Source organism: Hemiscyllium ocellatum, chromosome 13 (assembly GCF_020745735.1).
Source record: "Hemiscyllium ocellatum isolate sHemOce1 chromosome 13, sHemOce1.pat.X.cur, whole genome shotgun sequence".
Lineage (NCBI taxonomy): Eukaryota > Metazoa > Chordata > Chondrichthyes > Orectolobiformes > Hemiscylliidae > Hemiscyllium > Hemiscyllium ocellatum.
In genome coordinates, this window is record NC_083413.1 from 16511739 (window position 1) to 16531801 (window position 20063).

Consider the following 20063-nt stretch of genomic DNA (forward strand, 5'->3'; position numbering starts at 1 on the left):
TCCTGGGAGCCTGGGGTGTTGGGGGCATTACCCCAGTAACAGCCACAACCTCCATGGTGGATCAGCTGATTTCTGATGTTGCTATCCTCTGGTTGGCTGCCCTTGCAGCTGGCAATTCTTTTCCTAGGTCCTAAGTTTGGCAGAAAGCCCACTGACTATCAGTTATCTGATTGCTGGAAATCTGGCAGGTTTTCATGTCGTAGGGTGTGGGTTTCTCTCCTTTCAAACTTGGTGTGAGACAAAGAAACTTCTGCTCTACATCTTAGTTTGTTCTCAGCTTCTTATTCCAGCCCATACCTTCCTCAACCTGCCTGTACTGCACCACTGGATTATTATTTGTCTTATGATCTATGATGGCTCTGTCTCCTTTTACACAGAGATGACCAAAGGTTTCCTTAGAAAATGAGAGAGGTGTTTACTTCCTCAGTTTCTCAAGGATCTGGCTGAAAAGAAATGCAAGCTACCTGAATAGAAAGAGTTTAAAGGGATATACTCCAAATGTTGGCAGATGGAACTAGATCAGATCGGGGTGTCTTGTCAGCATGGATGCATTGGACCGAAGGGTCTGTTTCAGTGCTGTATGACTCTGTAACTTTATAACTCTGACACTACAGATTCCATCACACAATGCAGTACTCTACTTCATACAGAAAGTGTGGCATCCAACGTACACACTGTGTAACATGATGGTGACCAGCTAATTGCTTTTATACAGATATTGTTTCTCAGGGAGAAATGGGGAAATTCCAATTCACTTTCTCCAATATAGTGCAGTGAGACTTTTTACAGTGTTGAGCCCTCTACAACATTGCAGTTAAGGGATAATAATGACAGTTTTCTAGGTGGACATTTAAGTCCACTTGGAATTTTGCAAACTCTTCACTACTCCAACTCCCTATCTTGCTTCAAAGCCTGCTTCAAACCTTTCTCTTTGACCAATATTTTGATTGCCAATCTTAATGTCTTAGTTCACTGTTAATAATTTGTTTGACAACGCTTCTGTAAAGGGCCTTACGATGTTACAGGATTTCGAAACACAATATCAATGCCAGTTATGGGTGCTGTTGCATTCCAACTTTGGTTTTCAAAAATGCTCATATGATGTTTGCTTTGTGACATTTCAATCACTAGAAGGGGGAGGGAATTGAAATCTGTTCCCTCCGTCACCTTCCACTCTCTGCTTATTTAGGCATGTTTCTTTGTCAGAAGGATCACAAGGGAACTCCAGTCAGGAGCTGCGGGTCATTGGAAAACCGTGGAAAGGGAGATGAGTCACGTCCTTTCTGAAGGATTTCTCATCAGAGTCTATTGGGAGCTCCAATGTAGATCTTGGCTTACGCCTGACTTCCAGCAATTGTCCCCAGCACTGTGGAATAGAATTCTTGACTTACCAGTTGTAAACAGAAAATGAACTTGCTTTTACGCAGTACCTTTCACTCTGCTCAAAGCACTTCTGAAATACAAATGCTGTTCAATTGTAAGAAGGACTACACACAGTACACCGTCACATGTAGCAAATTGATCATGGCCCCACAACCTGTTTTAACGAAAAGTATTGTCCCGGGGACTGGAGCGAACTTAGGAGAAAGTGAGGACTGCAGGTGCTGGAGATCAGAGTCGAGAGTGTGGTGCTGGAAAAGCGCAGCAGGTCAGGCAGCATCGGTAACCTGGTGAAGAGCTTATGCTCAAAATGTCGGTTCTCCTGCTCCTCGGATGCTGCCTGACCAGCTGTGCTTTTCCAGCGCCACACTCTCGACTGGAGAGATCATCTCTGTTTTTACTTTGTATAATGCTGCTGGATCATTAAAATACACCTGAAAGAAAAACAAGTCTTCGTTTAATATCTCAACAAGAAAAAGTGCATCCAGCAATGCTGCAGTGAGGTGCCATCCCAGACTGTTTTGTGCTCTCTCCTCTGATGTGGGACTTGAATCCACAACATTCCAGACTTAGAGTTAAGAGTCCGAACACTGAATGACAGCTGACAATAAGACTGCCAGAACAATCCCAGCTAAGAACTGATACCCCATCACAGACCTTCAAAGTCAGCGCGAATTATCATCAGTATTAAATTCAAGTTGCTGACTGCATCATTGTTATTCCAAAATCAGTGATAAGCTGCTAAAACTCTCCAGGTTTTCCTTAGCTTGAGATCAGTTAGATATTTTCCAACGAGAATCTATTACATATACCTCTGCAACAGGTAGAACTTGAACCTGAGACTCCTGGCTTAGAGATAGGGACACTACCACTAACTATGTCACAAGAGCCTTTCGCAAGTATGTTTAAGCTTGGGGTCAATGTGTGTTCATCTACAATTGATTGCACAAGACTAATAAGCTGATTACAAGGCTTGGGCATCCATAAGTTGGGAAATCTGCAGAATCTTTGTGATGTTTTAGAATCGTGAAATGTTTTGCACTGGTTTAGGAGGCCACACTGTCATTTGAAGTTATTGATGAGTATATCATCACTATAAATTGCTGAATGTGAGATTGAGAATGAATAGCCAGATCTCCGAGTAACCGAGGGAAGTTGAGAATTAGATTTATTTGTTTAAAGTCACTTACGAATGCCCTCCATTATTGTGATGCCAGTCAGGGAAATGGAATGATGCTATCTGAGTTGTAAATTTTGAACTTGGTTAAACTGCCAATGTTTCTGTGAATTGAATAGAAGTTTCGATCACCACTGCAGGCCACTTTTCTTGTTCATCTTTTCACTTGTCCAAAGGTTGGTGCACAGTTAACATCCTGGGGATTACCATTGATCAAAAACTGAACCATACTAACCACATACACACTGCAACAAGTAACTCACCTCCTGACTCCACAACATCTGTCCAACAAATCAGTGTGGACTTGTTGGGCCAAAGGGCCTGTTTCCACACAGTAGGGATTCTATGACTCTACTTCTTCTGCCTATTGAGGAAAATCTGCAAAGATTTATGATCCTCTCAGATAAAAAAAAGATTGCCTCATATCTGTCCAAAATGGGCAACTCGTATTTTTAAGTGGCAACTTTGGGTTCTGGAACTTGATGTTCAGTAATCAATATCTGTTATCTCGCCCTGGATACTATTAACAGTGATTAATGGTAGATTCACCAAATTGCGAGTCAAAGTTGCCAAACATGACATCCACGCTGGCACCTTTCCAGCGGGTATCATTTGGGTATCATATGATCAAGACTGAGTTTTGTGGATAATTTACCTTTCTTTAACTGCAGGGAACTGTAGCCAATTTTAAAAATTAGTTAACTCATCAAATATCCTGTGGTTGTGAATGACTCAGTATAAGGACAAGTTTCTTCTTTGTTTACTGGATAAGTACAATTATCCCTGGCTGTAGGAAGGCTTTTGCCTGAAACAACGGTTCTCCTACTCCTCGGATGCTGCCTGACTTGCTGTGTTTTTTCAGCACCACACTCTCGACTCTAATCTCCAGCATCTGTAGTCCTCACTTTCCACTAATCCCTGGCTGGAACTGAGTCAAGTTTTGGAATCAAATGAGATCCACACCTTGGGGAGCGTCGTGCCATTGAATGGTCAAACCATCTGATATTTATGAGATGAGGACATAAAGCATGAGAATACAGAAGTGTATTTTATGCTTATTGTGGACACGGAATGTGAGCATCATAGGCACTGCCAATGTTTTCCACCCTGTTCTCAATTATCCTCGAGCGTGTGATGTTGAGCCATCTCCTTAAACCACTGCAGTCTGTGTGTCGCAAGTATCAAATGAGACAATCTTCGGATGGAGCGTCATTAGACTCAAAGCGTTTCTCTCTCCACAGATGCTGCCAGTTCTTCTGAGTTTCTCTGGCACTTTGTGCCTTGCTTCCATGCAGGTACCTGTGTAAGAAGGAAAGTTGGAGATTTTTCAGAAACTATTCAGACTGCTGTGATGTCCACTCATCGTAGCCAGCGTTCCCCCAAGGCAATGTATCAGTGGGGCTACTTGAGTTCAGGTTCCTCTCTGAGTGAGCTGGAAGCTCAGTCTCTATCAGGCGTATCACACAGGCTCCCTCTTCTTTGCCAGTCAGTGGGGGAGGTTGCACTGATATCTGAGGTTCTCACAAATGCACTCCCTCCTCCTCTGCCTGGGATCTGCATGATTACCCCAGGGTGAGTTTGTGCGAGGAAGTTCCAGGTGCAGGAGTAAAGGAACAAGAGCATAAAAGCACAAAACGGGAATGCAACTGCCCGTGTTTAAGGGGGTAAATATTGCTTGTGGAAGGCTGCTGGGAATGGCACAGTGGGAAACTACATCAACTTCCCTGAGCCAGACAGGGAAATGGGTCTCTACCTGCATGACCCAAACAGCATTCACCATTGACAACAGCTTTGGGTTCCTTCCCTAATGGTCTCCCACTTTGATGTGGGTTTTTGTCTCGAGTAGGTTATTTTTACCTGATAGGACAACACAGGGCAACCTCGATTATCTGAACGACACGGGCAGGAGTATTTTGTTCGGATAATCAAATCTTCAGATAACATTGTTTACCCAGGCACTGGAACCTTGAGATCTTATTTGGATAATCCGAAATAGTATTCAGACAATCGAGGTCGTACGGTACTTGAGTTATTTCCCAGAACAAAAGAATTATGTCGTACTGAAAGGTTCAACAGACAGTCATTACAGCACCTGATATATACGCATATCACAGCCAAACACATTTCAGTACCTGGGCTAATACTAACTAATATTGCTTCTACTCGCAGCATCCTTCTATCAGCATGTCATGCTTTATGTGGCTGCAGTTGAGATGGAGTCTGAGACCTTTAAACTCTCCGGTCACATACTATAATATGATACAGTGGTAGTAAAAGCATGTTTCTTAAAGGTATAGTGCATACTAGTTGTGGGACGTAAGAGCTAAACCTCTCTGGCCCTCCTGTCAAATTACTCCTTATAAATTACTTCCCTCATCTGCGCTTGTAGTCACTTTTTCTAAAACACAAGAGTTCAAATTTTACTTGATCACATTCCATGAAGTGTTTTGAGATGTAAAAAGGGAATAGGAGTTACATATTGCCTCAAATTTCCATGACAGAAAACAATTTGCAATGGTTATTAGATTAGATTAGACTAGATTAGACTTACAGTGTGGAAACAGGCCCTTCGGCCCAACAAGTCCACACCGACCCGCCGAAGCGCAACCCACCCATTCCCCTACATTTACCCCTTACCTAACACTACGGGCAATTTAGCATGGCCAATTCACCTGACCCGCACATCTTTGGACTGTGGGAGGAAACCGGAGCACCCGGAGGAAACCCACGCAGACACGGGGAGAACGTGCAAACTCCACATAGCTCATGTGGGTCTGGGCTGCGCATTTTGTGGCACTGGGCTCACCAGACATCGAAGAGACATGATCAATCCAGAGGGCAGAATGCACGATGACGGAATTGGGAAACTTTAATTATTTTCTTCTGCTTAACTCACCCATTACACTGCTAATGCCACCTTAGAATAGACCAGAGGCCTTTCCATCAGCTCCAATGCTAATTGGGATTAATTAGATAACTTGCTGCCTCTGAGTCTATTGGACATGTGTTTAAATCCCATTTAGCAACTTGAGCACGAAGCCTAGGCTAATACTCCAAATGGAGCACTGAGAGAAAGCATTTTTCACATAAGTCAAGGCCTCATCTGCGCTTGCAGGTGAATGTAAAAGACATTGTGATATCATTTGAAGTAGAATATCGGGGTCTTTACTTGATATCTTGAAGCTCTTTGAAATTTCAGTAATGCAGATGATGCCAGTGAGGTTGTCCACCTTTTGTCTGTTTTGAACCTGAGAGGGTCCAAGACTTGATAATGCTGGTCATAGAAGTCTACCAGCAATCTCGATGACCTCAATAATTAATAGTTTCATGTCACAGTGGGGAGAGGATTATTCAGTCCTGCATTCCTGTGCCGGTACTTCTAATTGAGCTTTTTAATTAGTCCCACGGCTCTGCTCTTCCTCATAATATTTTTCTTTTTCATAAACTTATCCTTTGCCCATTTGGAAGTTATTAAGAACTCTGGTTCCAGTGCCCTTTCAGATGGCGCATTCCAAATCATTACAACACATAAACATTTTTTAAAAGCTCACATTTTAGCTTCCTTAATCACTTAACACTGCGTATTCCCATTATTGTATCTCCTGACAGGAGAAACTGTGCCTGCATAGAGTGCCTCACTGGAACCAGTGTCCTTGTACAGTGACCCTCACTGGAAGCAGTGTTCATGTGCAGTGACCCTCACTGGAAGCAGTGTTCATGTGCAGGGACCCTCACTGGAAGCAGTATTCATGTACAGTGACCCTCACTGGAACCAGTGTCCATGTGCAGTGACCCTCACTGGAACCAGTGTCCTTGTGCGGGGACCCTCACTGGAACCAGTGTCCATGTGCAGTGACCCTCACTGGAACCAGTGTCCATATGCAGGGACCCTCACTGGAACCAGTGTCCATGTGTAGTGACCCTCACTGGAACCTGTTCCATGTGCAGGGACCCTCACTGGAACCAGTTCCATGTTCAGTGATCCTCACTGGAACCAGTGTCCATGTACAGGGATTTACACGGGAAACACAGACAGCTGTGTTGAGTAATCCTCACTGTAATCTGGTATACTTTATTCATACATAGAATGGGAGCCCAAATTTATTTTCCATTTCTGATTGTCCTTAGAAATGTGATTGTGCATTGCCTTCCTGACTCATTGCAGCCCATGTGGTATAAGGTATTCCCAGAATTCCATCAGAAAGAAGTTCTGCAACGGTACACTGACGAAGCAGCGATATAGTTCCGAAGTGTACAACTACTACAGGGAGCTGTTGTTCTCAGGCTCCCGCTGCCCTTCGATTACCACATGGTTGAGCTTGTAGGTTTGGAAGGTGCTGTGGAAGGAAGCTTAATGATTTGCTGAAACTTACTCATCCTACCCAGGGTTACTTACACAGGGTACAAGTGGTGAAAAGAGTGAAGTTTAAGGTGGTAATTGTGGTGCTAGTCAAGCGGGCAGCTTTATCATGGATGGTGTCAACCTTCTTGAGTGTTGTATGAACTGTACCCCTTCCAGGCACGTGGAAAGTATTCCATTACACTCCTGACCTACGCCTTGTGGACAGGCTTTAGGCAGCACTTGGATCCTTCATTACAGAATACCCAGCCTCTAACCTGTTCTCTGAGCCACAGTATTTATGTTGTTAGTCCATTTAAGTTTCTGTCCAATAAAGACCCATAAATAATGGATTCATGGATGGTAATATCATTGATTGTCAAGAAGATGTGATTAGATTCTCTCTTGTTGGAGGTTACCATTGCCTGAGTTTTATTTTCATTCATGTCTTGCGTGCATTTCTGGCTAAACCAACATTTATTGCCCACCCTCATTGCCCTTGAGGAGGTGGAGATGAGCTGTCTTCTTGAATTGCTATAGTCTTTGCAGTTAGACAAGAAGGGAATTCCAGGATTTTCACTCTGTGTTATTTGACCCTTTACAGCCCAAGCCTGAATGTTACTCATGTTGCATTCCTTATTGACAAAGACCCTTTCAGTACTTAAAGAGTTGCAAATGGTACTGACCATCAATGAACAACCTTGCTTCTGGCCTTGTGATGGGAGGAAAGGCATTTAGGAAGCAGTAGATAATGGTTGGGCCTAGGACACACCCCTGAGGAACTCCAACAGTGATGCTGTAAAGACTGAGATGAAACGCCTCCTGATTTGGGTATGACTCCAAGCAGCAGAGAGTTTTCTCTCTGATCTTCATTTAATTCAGTTTTATTGGTATCCATCATGCCATCTATGGCCAAATGCTGAGAGCCGAAGGGCTCCTGGCTGTGATGTCATCTGCAGTCTGATACTGTCCGGACCAAGAGCAGGATTCACTGTTTCTGAAAGTCCACTTCGATTTTATTGCAGCAAAACTCAACACCTTCTGGCGTTGAAAATGACATAAACTGAAAAGCGATAATTGCTGCCACTTATAGTTTATGACATAATGTTAGTCTGCATATCGCACATAGTCAGATTCTCTGAGTCAGGTATATTGGTTTATTTACAACACAAACTATAAACAAAGCTAAAGTAAGAAGCTAGAGGACAAGGAGATAGGGCTGGAAAGTGAGACTAGCTGGGTAGCTCTTTTAGGAGCCGTTGCAGACACGATGGATTGAATGGCCTCCTGTACTGTAAAATTCTGTTATTCGATATGACAGACCTACACATACAATCTGGTCTTACTTATGTTAGTGTATATTATGAAGTTTGCATGTTCTCCCATTGTCTTCCTGGGTTTCCTCTGGATATGCCGTTTTTCTCCCACAGTCCAAGCTTGTGCAGGTTACGGTGGATTGGCTGTGGGAAATGCAGGGTTACAGGGATAGACTAGGGGGGTGGTTCTGGGTGAGATGCTCTCCGGTGGGTCAGAGTAGACTGAAAGGGTCGAATGGCCTGCAACCACACTGTAGGGATTCTGAGGTTCTGTTTTATGATAATTACATAATCAGCTCGCTACAGTGATTCCATTGTACAGAGTGAGTGAACGTGAGGCGGGTACCTTTATACAAGATCACCACAAGTTGTGACGTTATGAGAGGCCTGTTTGGTTTGGAATCTGTATCACAACGGCATTGAAGATGGCAGCCGCTAGTGATTTTTCAGGTTCAGATGACGCTGGAAGGACCAGTAACCAAACTCTTATCGAGTGTGTCGATATGTTCATTATTGGCAATCTGTAGGCACGGCAGTGTTAACTCCATTTCTACAGTGTCAGCAGCACCCCCACCCTCCCCTGCATCCCTCTGTCCAATTCGAAGATACTTGGACAGGTGCAGATTGAGAGTTGTAAAGTGAACTGGTGATATGATGCCTGTAAGCAGGGTGAGGAGATGTCAACTGTGAAGCTTATCAGAGGAAAATTTGCATTTGTGCAGTTATTCATTAGACAGGCAAGGATTATTTAAAAACTGCCTCACTGATATTACTCAAAGCATCTGTCATGCAATCTGATCTGGATTCTCTACTCATGTGTAGCTAATGTTAACTGCTGCAGACTAATATAAACGCAGCTTCTGCATTACGTGTGACACTAATTTGTATTTCCTCTTTACCCTCTCTTTGAGGGTATCCAGGCTCTGTAATATGTCACATTTAGTGGCTATTTTGAAAATAGTGTTTCCTCATCTAAATTTAGAGGGAGGTCCTGTATTGCAATGGGTAGCATGTTTGACTGATCCGGAAATTCTAGGTCAAGACCTGCTCCAGGACTTAAAAAAGAACTATGGAGGCTGGAAATCAGAAACAAAATTAGAAACTGTTGGGAAAATTTAGCAGGTCTGACAACATCTGTGCTGATAGAACAGAGCTAACCTTTTAGGTCCAGTGACCCTTCACAACTTGATGGTCAAGGACCAAGTGTCTGTGAAGTTGAGTATAGACCTGAAAAATCCTTTCCAGAAAGCACCAGTAGCAGGCAGTAAGAGCAGGAGAGATTCCGGTCAGCCAGGTGATTGGATCCTCAGTCATCGCTCTCTATAGCTCCATGCTTATGAAATTGCATGTTGTCTTAGCAACTAGTAATCCTTGAGGAAAAAGAATTGTAGCATCCCACCACCATCTAATGTATCGCTTGTTCCTCCTGGATATTGTTCACCCAGTTGTGGAGGTGACAAGGATGGTGAAGACCTCGAACATAGAAACAGGAGCAGGCCATTCAGCCCCTTGGGGCTGCTCCACCGTTGAGTAAAGTCAAGGCTGGTCTACAGGTTAACTTTGCACACCCAACTTAGCTCGCAAGACTTCGAGACCCTCCTCGGGTAAAAAAACAATCTCAGGATTGTTATGGCACTGAATCAGGGCCGTTCGGTGTCACATTTATTGATGTCTGATTCAAAATGATGAAGTGAACTAGCAGCTGCAGTTTGTTTTTGTGAAGTAGAGAGTTCTTCATTTCTGCACCTTGTCTAGAAGTGGTTGCTGTTCAATGCTCTGGTTCTGAGAGCACACTCACTTGCCCCAAATGGCTGCTCTTTATGCCTACATCCAGACAGTGTTAGAGGGTGGCACGATGGCTCAGTGGTTAGCACTGCTGCTTCAAAGCACTAGGAACCTGGGTTTGATTCCAATCTCTGTGTGGAGTTTGCACATTCTCCCATTTCCTCCGGGTGCTCCGGTTTCCTCCCATTGTCCAGAGTTGTGCAGGTTAGGTGAATTGGCCATGTTAAATTGTGCATAGTGTTCAGGGATGTGTAGGTTAGGTGGGTTAGCCATGAGAAATGCAGGATTACAGGATAGGATAGGGGGTGTGTCTGGGTGGGATGCTCATTGGCAGGTCAGGATGCCTGGCTTCCACACTGTAGGGATTCGATGATATGATAGCTACTTAATTACGGGAGGAGGGATCAGAGACAACTCCCAACATTCCTTGAAGAAAAACATACTTGCCATTAATTAGGACTCCTCATGCCCTTGGTACGTCTCAATTCAACCATCAACCCATAGACTACATTTTTATTGTAACCCTTGATGCTATTGGCAGTCAGCACTGTTTGAATAAAATGGTCGTACCAGCAATATGGCCAGTGGATTTCAGAAGAACCAGTCACTAGGGTCTTGCACTTTAGATTGTTTGTGTATGTTTTTTTAAAACATATTGCAAGCTTTTGTGCCATCTCTTGTTGTCCCCAGTACAGAACCTTTCAGAATCTGACTGATGTCCCAGGCTGTGCCCAACAGCTGGACTCTCTGGCTCAACACCAACACGACTTATTTCAGAAGAACAGCACCAAACAAAATTTGTCATGCGTATTACGGCACTAGTCACTCATTTACCGAAGCCGGGGGCAGGAACTGGTTTACCTTCTGCAACAGTTTATCTGCATTTTCTAGTTCTCTACAAACTCCAGTCAGCTCACTCTCCCCTTTCCTAAACATCTCTCCTTACTAGGACCAGCCAGTCTAATTTTTGTCAGCAACCTATTCAGACATGTTACGACCCGCATTCTCCTAGCTCGGAGGTGTGGACACACCCACTGTACCCCAAGAGTCCAAACCAAAGGTCCTTGATACTTTCTAGTCACCCTGTTCAGTGATGTTACAACACACCTCTGGAGCTATTGGGGCTGGAACTCAAGCCTCTGGCTCAGAGTATGGACAGTCTCTGATCCACAAAACTCCAAAGCAAAGCCCGTCCTTAGATATCCATTGCAATGAGCAACACTTAATCTCTGATACCTCTGGAACACATCAAGAATCATCCTTAAAGGGACCATCACAGAACTCGTAGAGTCCCTACAGTGTGGAAACAGGCCATTCAGCCCAACAAGTCCACACTGACTCTCTGAAGAGCATCCCACCCAGACATGCTCCCCTACCCTATCCCTGAAACCCTGCATTTCCCATGGCTGATTCACCTAGCCTACACATCCCTGGACACTACATGCAATTTAGCATGGCCAGTCCACCTAATCTGCACATCTTTTGACATTATTTACAACATTGTCAACGACGAGTTATTGGGAAGGATGATCAAAAGTTTGGGCAAAGACATAGGTTTTTAAAGGAACATGGTTTAAAAAGAGACAGAGGAAGGGATGTGGAGAGGTTCGAGAGGAATATCCAGCATAATAGCACCAACCAACTGCAAGAACAGGCACCAGCGGAGGGTTGAAGGAGGGAGATGTGCAAGAGGCCAGAATTGGAGGAATGTAGAGTTTTCAGCTCAGAGAGAGTTCAAGGGTGAGGGATTGATGTCAGTGATCAGCTGATGGAACATTGGCTGCTCCACATCGTTAACCTGACCTGGATCAAGAAGGTTGAAGACAATTGAGTTATCCAGGCCAAGTGAGTCTCAGAAACAAAACCTGAACTTTCTGGCAAAGCTCAGCAGGTCTGGCAGCAAAGACAGATACAAGACTGAATGTTTCGAATCCAGTGATCCTTCATCAGAAATGTGATGGTTTTACTTAGAGGTTTACTTAGAGGTTTACTTAGTGGTTTTACTTAGACACTGTGTGGGTTCAGGTGATTCAGCCAGTTTGGGAAGGAGTAGGTAGATGATGGTTACCAATCATATTACTAAGGAGAGAGGAAAAGGCTGGTTGGGAGGAAAAGGGGTGATCTTCAGCTTGAGCTCCCTTTCCTAAACATTAACAACAGCTGGAAAATGTGCATGTTTAGACAGTGGGTCAGAAGATTTGATTTGTGGTGACCCTGGTATTCATGTAATCTCACCAGCTAGCCCTTTCCTGGCTCAGCACAACTTTGCTAGACAAGGCAAGTCTGACCAGGGAGCCATGTACCAGTGGGAATCAGTGAGGATGGAAGGGAGAAAGAACATGGAATACTTAATACAAGTTGAGGAAACATGGCTCAGTAAATGCAGCATGAGCCACAATTGTTTTATTTTCTAAACTTGAAACACATTTGATATTCATACAAAGGAACAAATATTTCTGAATAGAGTCATAGAGATGTACAGCACGGAAACAGACCCTCGGTCCAACCGTCCATGCTGACCAGATATCCTAAATTAATCTAGTACCCTTTGCCAGCACTTGGCCCATATCCCTCCAAACCCTTCATATTCAAATACCCATCCAGATGCCTTTTAAATGCTATAATTGTATCAGCCTCCACCATTTCTCTGGCAGCTCATTCCATACACGCACCACCTTCTGTATATTTTCCCCCTCACCTTAAGCCAATACCTTCTAGTTTTGGACTCACCTAAAGACTTTGACTATTTACCCCTCAATCATTTTAAAACCTCTGTAAGGTCACCCTCAGCCTCCAACACGCTAGGGAAAATAGCCTCGGCCTGTTTATTCTCTCCCTATAGCTCAAGCCCTCCAACCCTGGCAACTTCCTTGTAAATCTTTTTCTGAACCATTCCAAGTTTAACAACATCTTTCCTATAGCAGTATTGAACACAGTATTCCAGAAGTGGCCAAATCCATGTATTGTTCAGACCTTACGTGACATGGTGGCTCAGTGGTTAGCACTGCTGCCTCACAGCACCAGATACCCAGGTTTGATTCCACCTTCGGGCAACTGTCTGTGTGGAGTTGCACATTCTCCCTGTGTCTGCGTGGGTTTCCTCCTACAGTCCAAAGATGTTCAGGTTAGGTGATTTGTCCATGCTAAATTGCCCATAGTATTCAGGGATGTGTAGGTTAGGTGCATTAGTCAGAGGTAAGTATAGGGGAATGGGTCTGATTGGGTTAGTGTTTGGAGAGTTAGTGTGGACTAGTTGGGCTGAAGGGCCTGTTTCCACACTGTAGGGATATTTAAGTGTAATTAAGTAGTCTCCAATAATGTGGTTTATGCAATAGCTGTACCACGCAGTGGTATGAATCCTGTTTTTGTAGATATATATATATAGGGGTTTTTTGTCTCTTTATATTGGCTTCTTTCATCCCTGTGATTTACCTGTTATTTTGTCCCCCCCATCTCAGTCAGCAGAGCCATGCACAGTTTTAAATGACATGCTCCCAATGTCCTGCCCTCAAGCTTGACCACTGACTTAGCCGCTCTCCTCCCCTCTCATTGGGCATGAGCAGTATGGGGTGACTAGGGCAAACAAAACCTGGCTCGAGTCAGCCCCTGCCCGTGGAGACCATCACCAAGTGCGGGGGTTTCTATGGCCCTTAGTCTTGGATTTCTGGTGGTGCTACAGACTTCAGGGGGCCCCAAGGCGTGGCCGAGCGGTGCCCCTCCTCGGAACTGGCCTCTTGTGGCTTCAGATGGCAGTCACATGTCAGCGTGATGTCCTGTCAGATACCACCTTCCTTCACCCTGCATCCAGCTCACGTTCATCAGTAGCAGAACAGGATGGGCACCCGATCATAATGCTGTCCGTGAAAACAGGAACAGGAGTAGGCCATTTGGCCCCACTGCGCCATTTGGTGCGATCCTACTAACTCACTGGCATGTGGGTTCTCACCGAGCACACGGTAGGGGTGGGAAGGTGGTCCCTCTTTCTGTCAATCGATAGTCATTGAGGAAGATTCAATAAATTGCCGCACCTTGGCACTAAAATTACAATCACACTCAGCAAAATGTGTGTCCTACACAGGTTCTCCGAGTTGAGATGCGTTCGTTTGGACAGAGTGAGAGGAGTAGAGCTCTGTGTCTGATCAATGCCCTAACTCGTCTGAGAGTGTACTGCTAGGGGGTAACAGTTTGTAAATACAAGTTCTAACTGCCCTGGTGCTGAGGTCCGTCCTGTTGAGTGAGATTACAACCGCGTAATGTTACAGTGAACATGTAGAGATTGGTGTGCTGTTGTAACCAGGGAAAACTCACTTTCAGCAATGCCTATTTGTTCTTCTGATGTGTTGGCAGATGGCGGATGGTGGACAGCGAGGGTGGTGGTTTAACGAGGTAAATACGCTGGGAAGGAAATCTGTTTCTCCCCATTATTTTTGTACTGATATAGAGGTTGGGTGGGCAATGGAAACTGAGGCAAAATTCAGCAGGAGAGCGTTCATTCATGTCACAACTCCACATTTTCACAGCAACTCAAACTTAGTCTCATTGGAAAATATTGTGCAATCTTTGGCCCCTCATGCTCGAAGCAGCTCTTTGAAAGGACTATCAACATAATCTTCCTCGTTAACCCTGTATCATTTCCTTTGTCTTAAGTATTTATCTATCCTCATCCCTTTTAAGCAATACTATTGAATCCACTTCCATCAAACTCCAGATCTGAATAAAAATAATTCTTGCTGTCTCCCTCTGGTCCTTTTGCCAAGTATCTTAAATCTGCGTTCCCTAGTTACCAACCCTCCCACATGTGGGAACAGTTTCTGCCTATCTCCTCAATCAAAATTCCTAACAATCTGGAACACAAGTATATCTTAATTCTGATATCAAGGGCAGAACAAACATCGGAGTTTCTCATTAATTATTACTTGTGATTAACTAAGTCAAGCATTTAGAGGATTTAAAACAAATTAGCATCACTTTTGTCACACATGGTTTTATCTGATCTATAAACTGTATGATTGATAGATTGGTGGCATTAGGGGGCAGATTTCTGAGAATTTTGCAGCTGCTGTTGCAATAAAGTGGATGTTAGCAATTAGTATTCCTGTGTGCTGCTATGAATAATAATTGAAATAAAAACAAATTTGCAGTAGATGGGTGTTGCAATTAATTGCAACGGCTCACTATATCCCCATGATGATGTAATTTATCCTGTAAGAATGCAGGGACATTTGGCCAATTGATCTTGGTTCAGTGACAGCATTGCTGATCTTCTATTTCCAACTCCATATCCCCAGACTGACCGCATATAAGACCATAGGGTATAGCAGCAGAATTAGGATATTCGGCCCATCAACTCTACTGCCCCATTGAATGATGGCTGCTATGTATCTCAACCCCATTCACCCACCTTCTCCCCATCACCATGGGTCCCCTTACCAAATGTCTTCATTTCCACAGTATCCAAATATCTTAAATATACACGATGAAGTCAAAAGTCACACAACACCAGGTTGTTTGACTTTGTTCACCCCAGTCCAACACCGGCATCTCCATGTAATACTCAGTGAATACACTCCTGCCTTTTCGAGTGAGGAATTTCAAATGGTTCACAGTTCTCAGTGAAGAAATTTCTCCTCATCTTAGTCTAAATTGTCACTTAATTACTCCGAGGTTGTGACCCTGTGATTCAGGTTCCCCACTTCAGAGGAAGATCCTTTCAGCATCAACCATATCAAGCCACTTGAGTATTGTATATGCTGCAATGAGATGAAATCTCTTTCTCGAATCCACTCGATCTCCACTCTTAGGATAAACCGATAAACTGCTGAATGAAACAATTGAATGTTTGGAGTAATTACTGTACGTTGCACAGTTGCATATTTACATAAGTTGCACACTATTCACTCCCTACCTGCTGCACCCTTTCTCTTACGCTCCCGTCTGTTTGCAATTCCTTGCCTTAGAGGCAGTTACTGATTCATACTGGCAGTATGTTTGCCTCACACTAGGGACCAGAAACTCTCCCACCTTTCATTTTGAGTGATCACCTCTCAGCTTGGGTTGAGAATTTGCCAATTACGCGGGCATTGCGTGAGGCACCACAAGTGTCCTCACCTGACCTCCTTGCGTGGAAACTGCTTGGTGAGTCTTGCCCCACAGTAACTGGGGCAGGAAACAGGAAAGTTCGTTGTGCTGCCCTCATTGTTGCCCCAGTAACCAACACAGACTAGGAACTAAACCATTGTTTCTGCTTGTGCAAACAGTGGGATTTACCCATTGAGATATGTTCATTTGAAAGCAGTTGCTGTTCGCTCACAATGTTTTGATTCCACCCAACAAGTTTAGATCACATGTTGATGATTCACATTGACCCTCAGCTTCACCCTCATTTCTTTGTTCTTTATTTGAAAGCGCTCAGTCTCTCTGCCTGGCCTTGATAAGCTGAGTACGATAGGGATTGGAATAAGTTATTCAGTCCATCAAGCCTGCCCACCCCATTCAGTATGGCCGTGGCTGATCAAACACTTTAATGCCCTTTACCCACACTATCCCCATTACCCTCAATGCCAATGGCAATCCGAAATCTATCTGTCTTTACCTTAGATAAAGTCTGAGTTTCCACAGCCCCTCTGTGGTAGACAATTCCAAAGATTCACAAATCTCTCAGTAAAATAAATTTTCCTCATCACGGACCTAAATTTCCAATGGTGTTCCCCCATCAATCCCTTTTAAGTATTTTGTATGTTTCCATGAGATCGTCTCTTGTTCTTCGAAATTCTAGAGAATGCTGGCCCAGTATGCCCAATCTGTCTTCATCGGACATCCCCACCCTCCAGGGAACCTTCATCGCAGTCCATCTGTGGCAGTTACATCTTTCCAGAGATAAGGGAACCAAAACTGCACAACACTACTCCAGATGCCCAGAGCCTGAATTCAGTAATAGATTACTTGCTTAGAGTAGAGAATCACACTAAGCTCCTCGACCATCCAATAGATCGTGGCACATCAGAATAAGATATAATCCAGCGCTCATTACCTTGTACACCTCTATCAAGTTACCTGTCTTCCCCATTCTCTCCAGTGTGAAAAGTGAGCACTCAACCTCTCTTCATAAGACAAGATACCTCATTATTATAATCAAACATAAATTCAATTAGAGTCCAGATAAGAGTGGTGCTGGAGAAGCACAGCAGGTCAGGCAGCATCCGAGGAGCAGGAAAATCGACGTTTCGGGCAAAAGCCCTTCATCAGGAATGAGGAAAGGGAGCCTCCAGGGTGGAGAGAGAAATTCAATTAGCCCAATGTGAGCATTCTTTTTTAGTCTGGGGCCTCGTAAACACAGCATTTGATCAACTTGATGCCCTTTGCTCCTTTTCACGGCACCCCTCTCTTTCAGGATCCTCAGGGAGGTTCTTAAAAATTGGTCAGACTTTGAGGCAGGCCAAATAAACTCATCACTTCTTCCAGATAGCCACAGAGTGGCAGAGCCAAACAGGAGGCCACTCAACCATATTTCTCTGGGCCGGTCATTTTAACTTTGTTACTCTCACTTCTATGCTCTTCTACCACAGCCCACAATGTCTTTACATGTCCTGAATCACATACCCTGCACAGAAAGTTTGGAATTATTTAGTATGGAAAATTGTTATTTGTACACAAGACCTCCAGTCAATTTCACTCCCCTTGCATCTTTCCCTGTAGCACAGGAAATTTTCTCAATTGACGTATTTAGTTTTCAAAGCTGTTTATCAATTATATCCATGTCCTCTGGCTACCAGTCCTACCACTGTACTCAGTTTCTGCTTGTCTGCTCCAACAAAACCGTTCCCGGCTCCAGGGAGAACCTGTTTCTTCAGTCAGTCCACGTCCTTAAAGTTCTGTATCCCCAGTAACATTTTGGAATACCTCCACTACACTGTGTCTAAAGCCTTCCTAAAGTATGGTGACCAGAATTGCAGCTGAGGTCCATCCTTTCAAATCCTCAACTTCTCTCAAATACGCTGCTAATGTTTGGGGGACAATGCCACGAGTTAGTGATGAGGAAGTGATGGCCATTTGGCCAGTTAGCCTTGACTGATTGACGATTAACCCCTTGCTTCTACTGTTTTCTGTCTTCCAGCCGATGTTTTCCGTCACCCCAGGCCTCGCGACTAATCCCAATGCAGCTTTCAACCCTTACCTGGGACCCGTCTCCCCCAACCTGGTCCCCGCTGAGATCTTACCCAGCGCACCGATGCTGGTCACGGGGAATCACGCCGTTCCAGTCCACACTGCAGCTGCTGCACAGAAGCTGATGCGAACGGACCGTCTCGAGGTGAGCCTGAAACTTCAGATGAAATTCTTTCCTCAAGTGCCAAGAAGTCTTGGTGTTTTACGCTGCGAGAATCAACTGTCAATGTGCAATGGCCGAAAATGCAATTGGAAGCAGAAATTGGCATCACCAGAATCAATGAGTTATCACTAAAAGACCCGATCGTCTTATGAGCCAGTTTGGGCTGTCTCTTCTGAAAAATGGCACTGGGGTCACCAAGGGATCAGCAAAACTAGCATCCTTCTTGGTTCATTGATTGGCTTGGTGATGTCAATTAGGCAGCTCTGTGCTTTAATCCATGCTTGGTGCAAGTTGGTTAAGGCTCATCAAGCTCACTTCAGCTAGGCATATTTGTAATGGACCAAAGAACTGACAATTGGGTTGCCGCAGGTAACAGAACAAAAACCACTGCCAGTGATACCCTTTTGGGTAAACAGGTAAGAAATCAACCAAGATGAAAGAAGCTCAGCACGAGCAGAAGAAAAGTCTCAGCAAGAGCAGAGGGGACCTGGCCAAATGGAATCAGTGTTGTCGTCAGTGTTTCTAAGGTGGCTTCTGCTCCACGCTGCCCACTGGTGGTGAAAGGCTTGCAGTGTAACTTTGCATTCCTCACGCTTCCTTATTGGGTGACCTGCACACACCTGCACACAGGCAATGCCATAGAAGAGAGGCAGCTGATTAGGGAGGACGTCACTTGCCCCATTCATGTGCCACATTCGCCCAGGACCAGTATGTAGACTTGGATTGGCTAACCCATTTTTGTCACAGTTCTCACGATTTGGATTTTGTATAAGATGTAAAGTGGCAGTTGATTTGTCAGGCTGGACATTGTTTGTGGGAACTGTAAAATATATTGCGCGATAGCAATGGTAAATCCATTAATCCTTGAAGGAATCGTTTTGTTTTACTCGCACTCAGTGGCAATGATAGGAAGATGAATTTTGTGCAAGTACGTTAGTTCTTTTCTTAACATGGTCATCACGTTAACACACCAATGCCTCGGTTGTCTGTCGGCAGTGATCCGTGTACCTGACCAGTATTAGCTCTGCCTTGATCCATAGAGCTACTGTCCTGGAATTAGATAGTTATAAGTTCTTATCCAGTGAGAAGACTTGAATACAAAACTTGAGACTGAAGGCTTGCTGTAATGTTGGTCAGATAAAATTTTCAGCAAAGGCCCTGCCTCCTCTCCCAGGTGGTTATAAAAGGACTGCTGATTTTATTTCCAACGTAAAGTGACAACAATCTCCTCAGTAATCTGACCAAGGTTTATCCCTCAAACAACAATGAGATTTTTATTATCACATTGCTATCGTAGATACGTGTTGAGTTCTTTTTTATATTCATTCATGGGGCATGTGTTGCTGGCTGGAGCAGCATTTATTACCCGTATGTAATTGTCCTTCAGAATTTGGTGTTGAGTTGCATTTTTGAAACAGTGTGGTCTGTTTAAGTAGATGGACCTGCATTGAGGGGAACCTGCAGATGGTGGTAGTGTTCCCATGTTCCTGCCTCCTTTGTCCTTCTAGATGGAAACGTTCATGAATTTCTGAAGTGAATTTTCTAGATGGTGCACACTTGCTGCCCCTGAGCATTGTTGGTAGCAGGAGTAGACGCAATGCCAAACAATAGACTGTTTTATCCTAGATTTTAGGGTGACGTTTGATCTGCATTCATCCAGTGCAAATTGATTGCTGCATTTCTTGCATTATGACAGTGATTACTCTTTAAATATACATGATACTCTGTAAAGTGCTTTGG

General features: G+C 44.1%; 1 protein-coding gene across 13 annotated transcripts in view; it reads left to right on the forward strand.

The window, feature by feature from the left end:
• The window catches only part of mbnl1 (muscleblind-like splicing regulator 1), a 228548-nt gene that overhangs the window by 157399 nt on the left and 51086 nt on the right, over positions 1-20063 (forward strand). For 8 of the 13 annotated variants that reach the window (XM_060834569.1, XM_060834566.1, XM_060834577.1 and 5 more), the window contains 2 exons: positions 14345-14383; positions 18111-18305. In XM_060834569.1, coding sequence (XP_060690552.1) covers positions 14345-14383; positions 18111-18305 — 234 coding nt within the window. The remainder of the gene's footprint in view (positions 1-14344; positions 14384-18110; positions 18306-20063) is intronic. The other 5 variants (XM_060834572.1, XM_060834570.1, XM_060834579.1 and 2 more) reach the window with 1 other exon arrangement.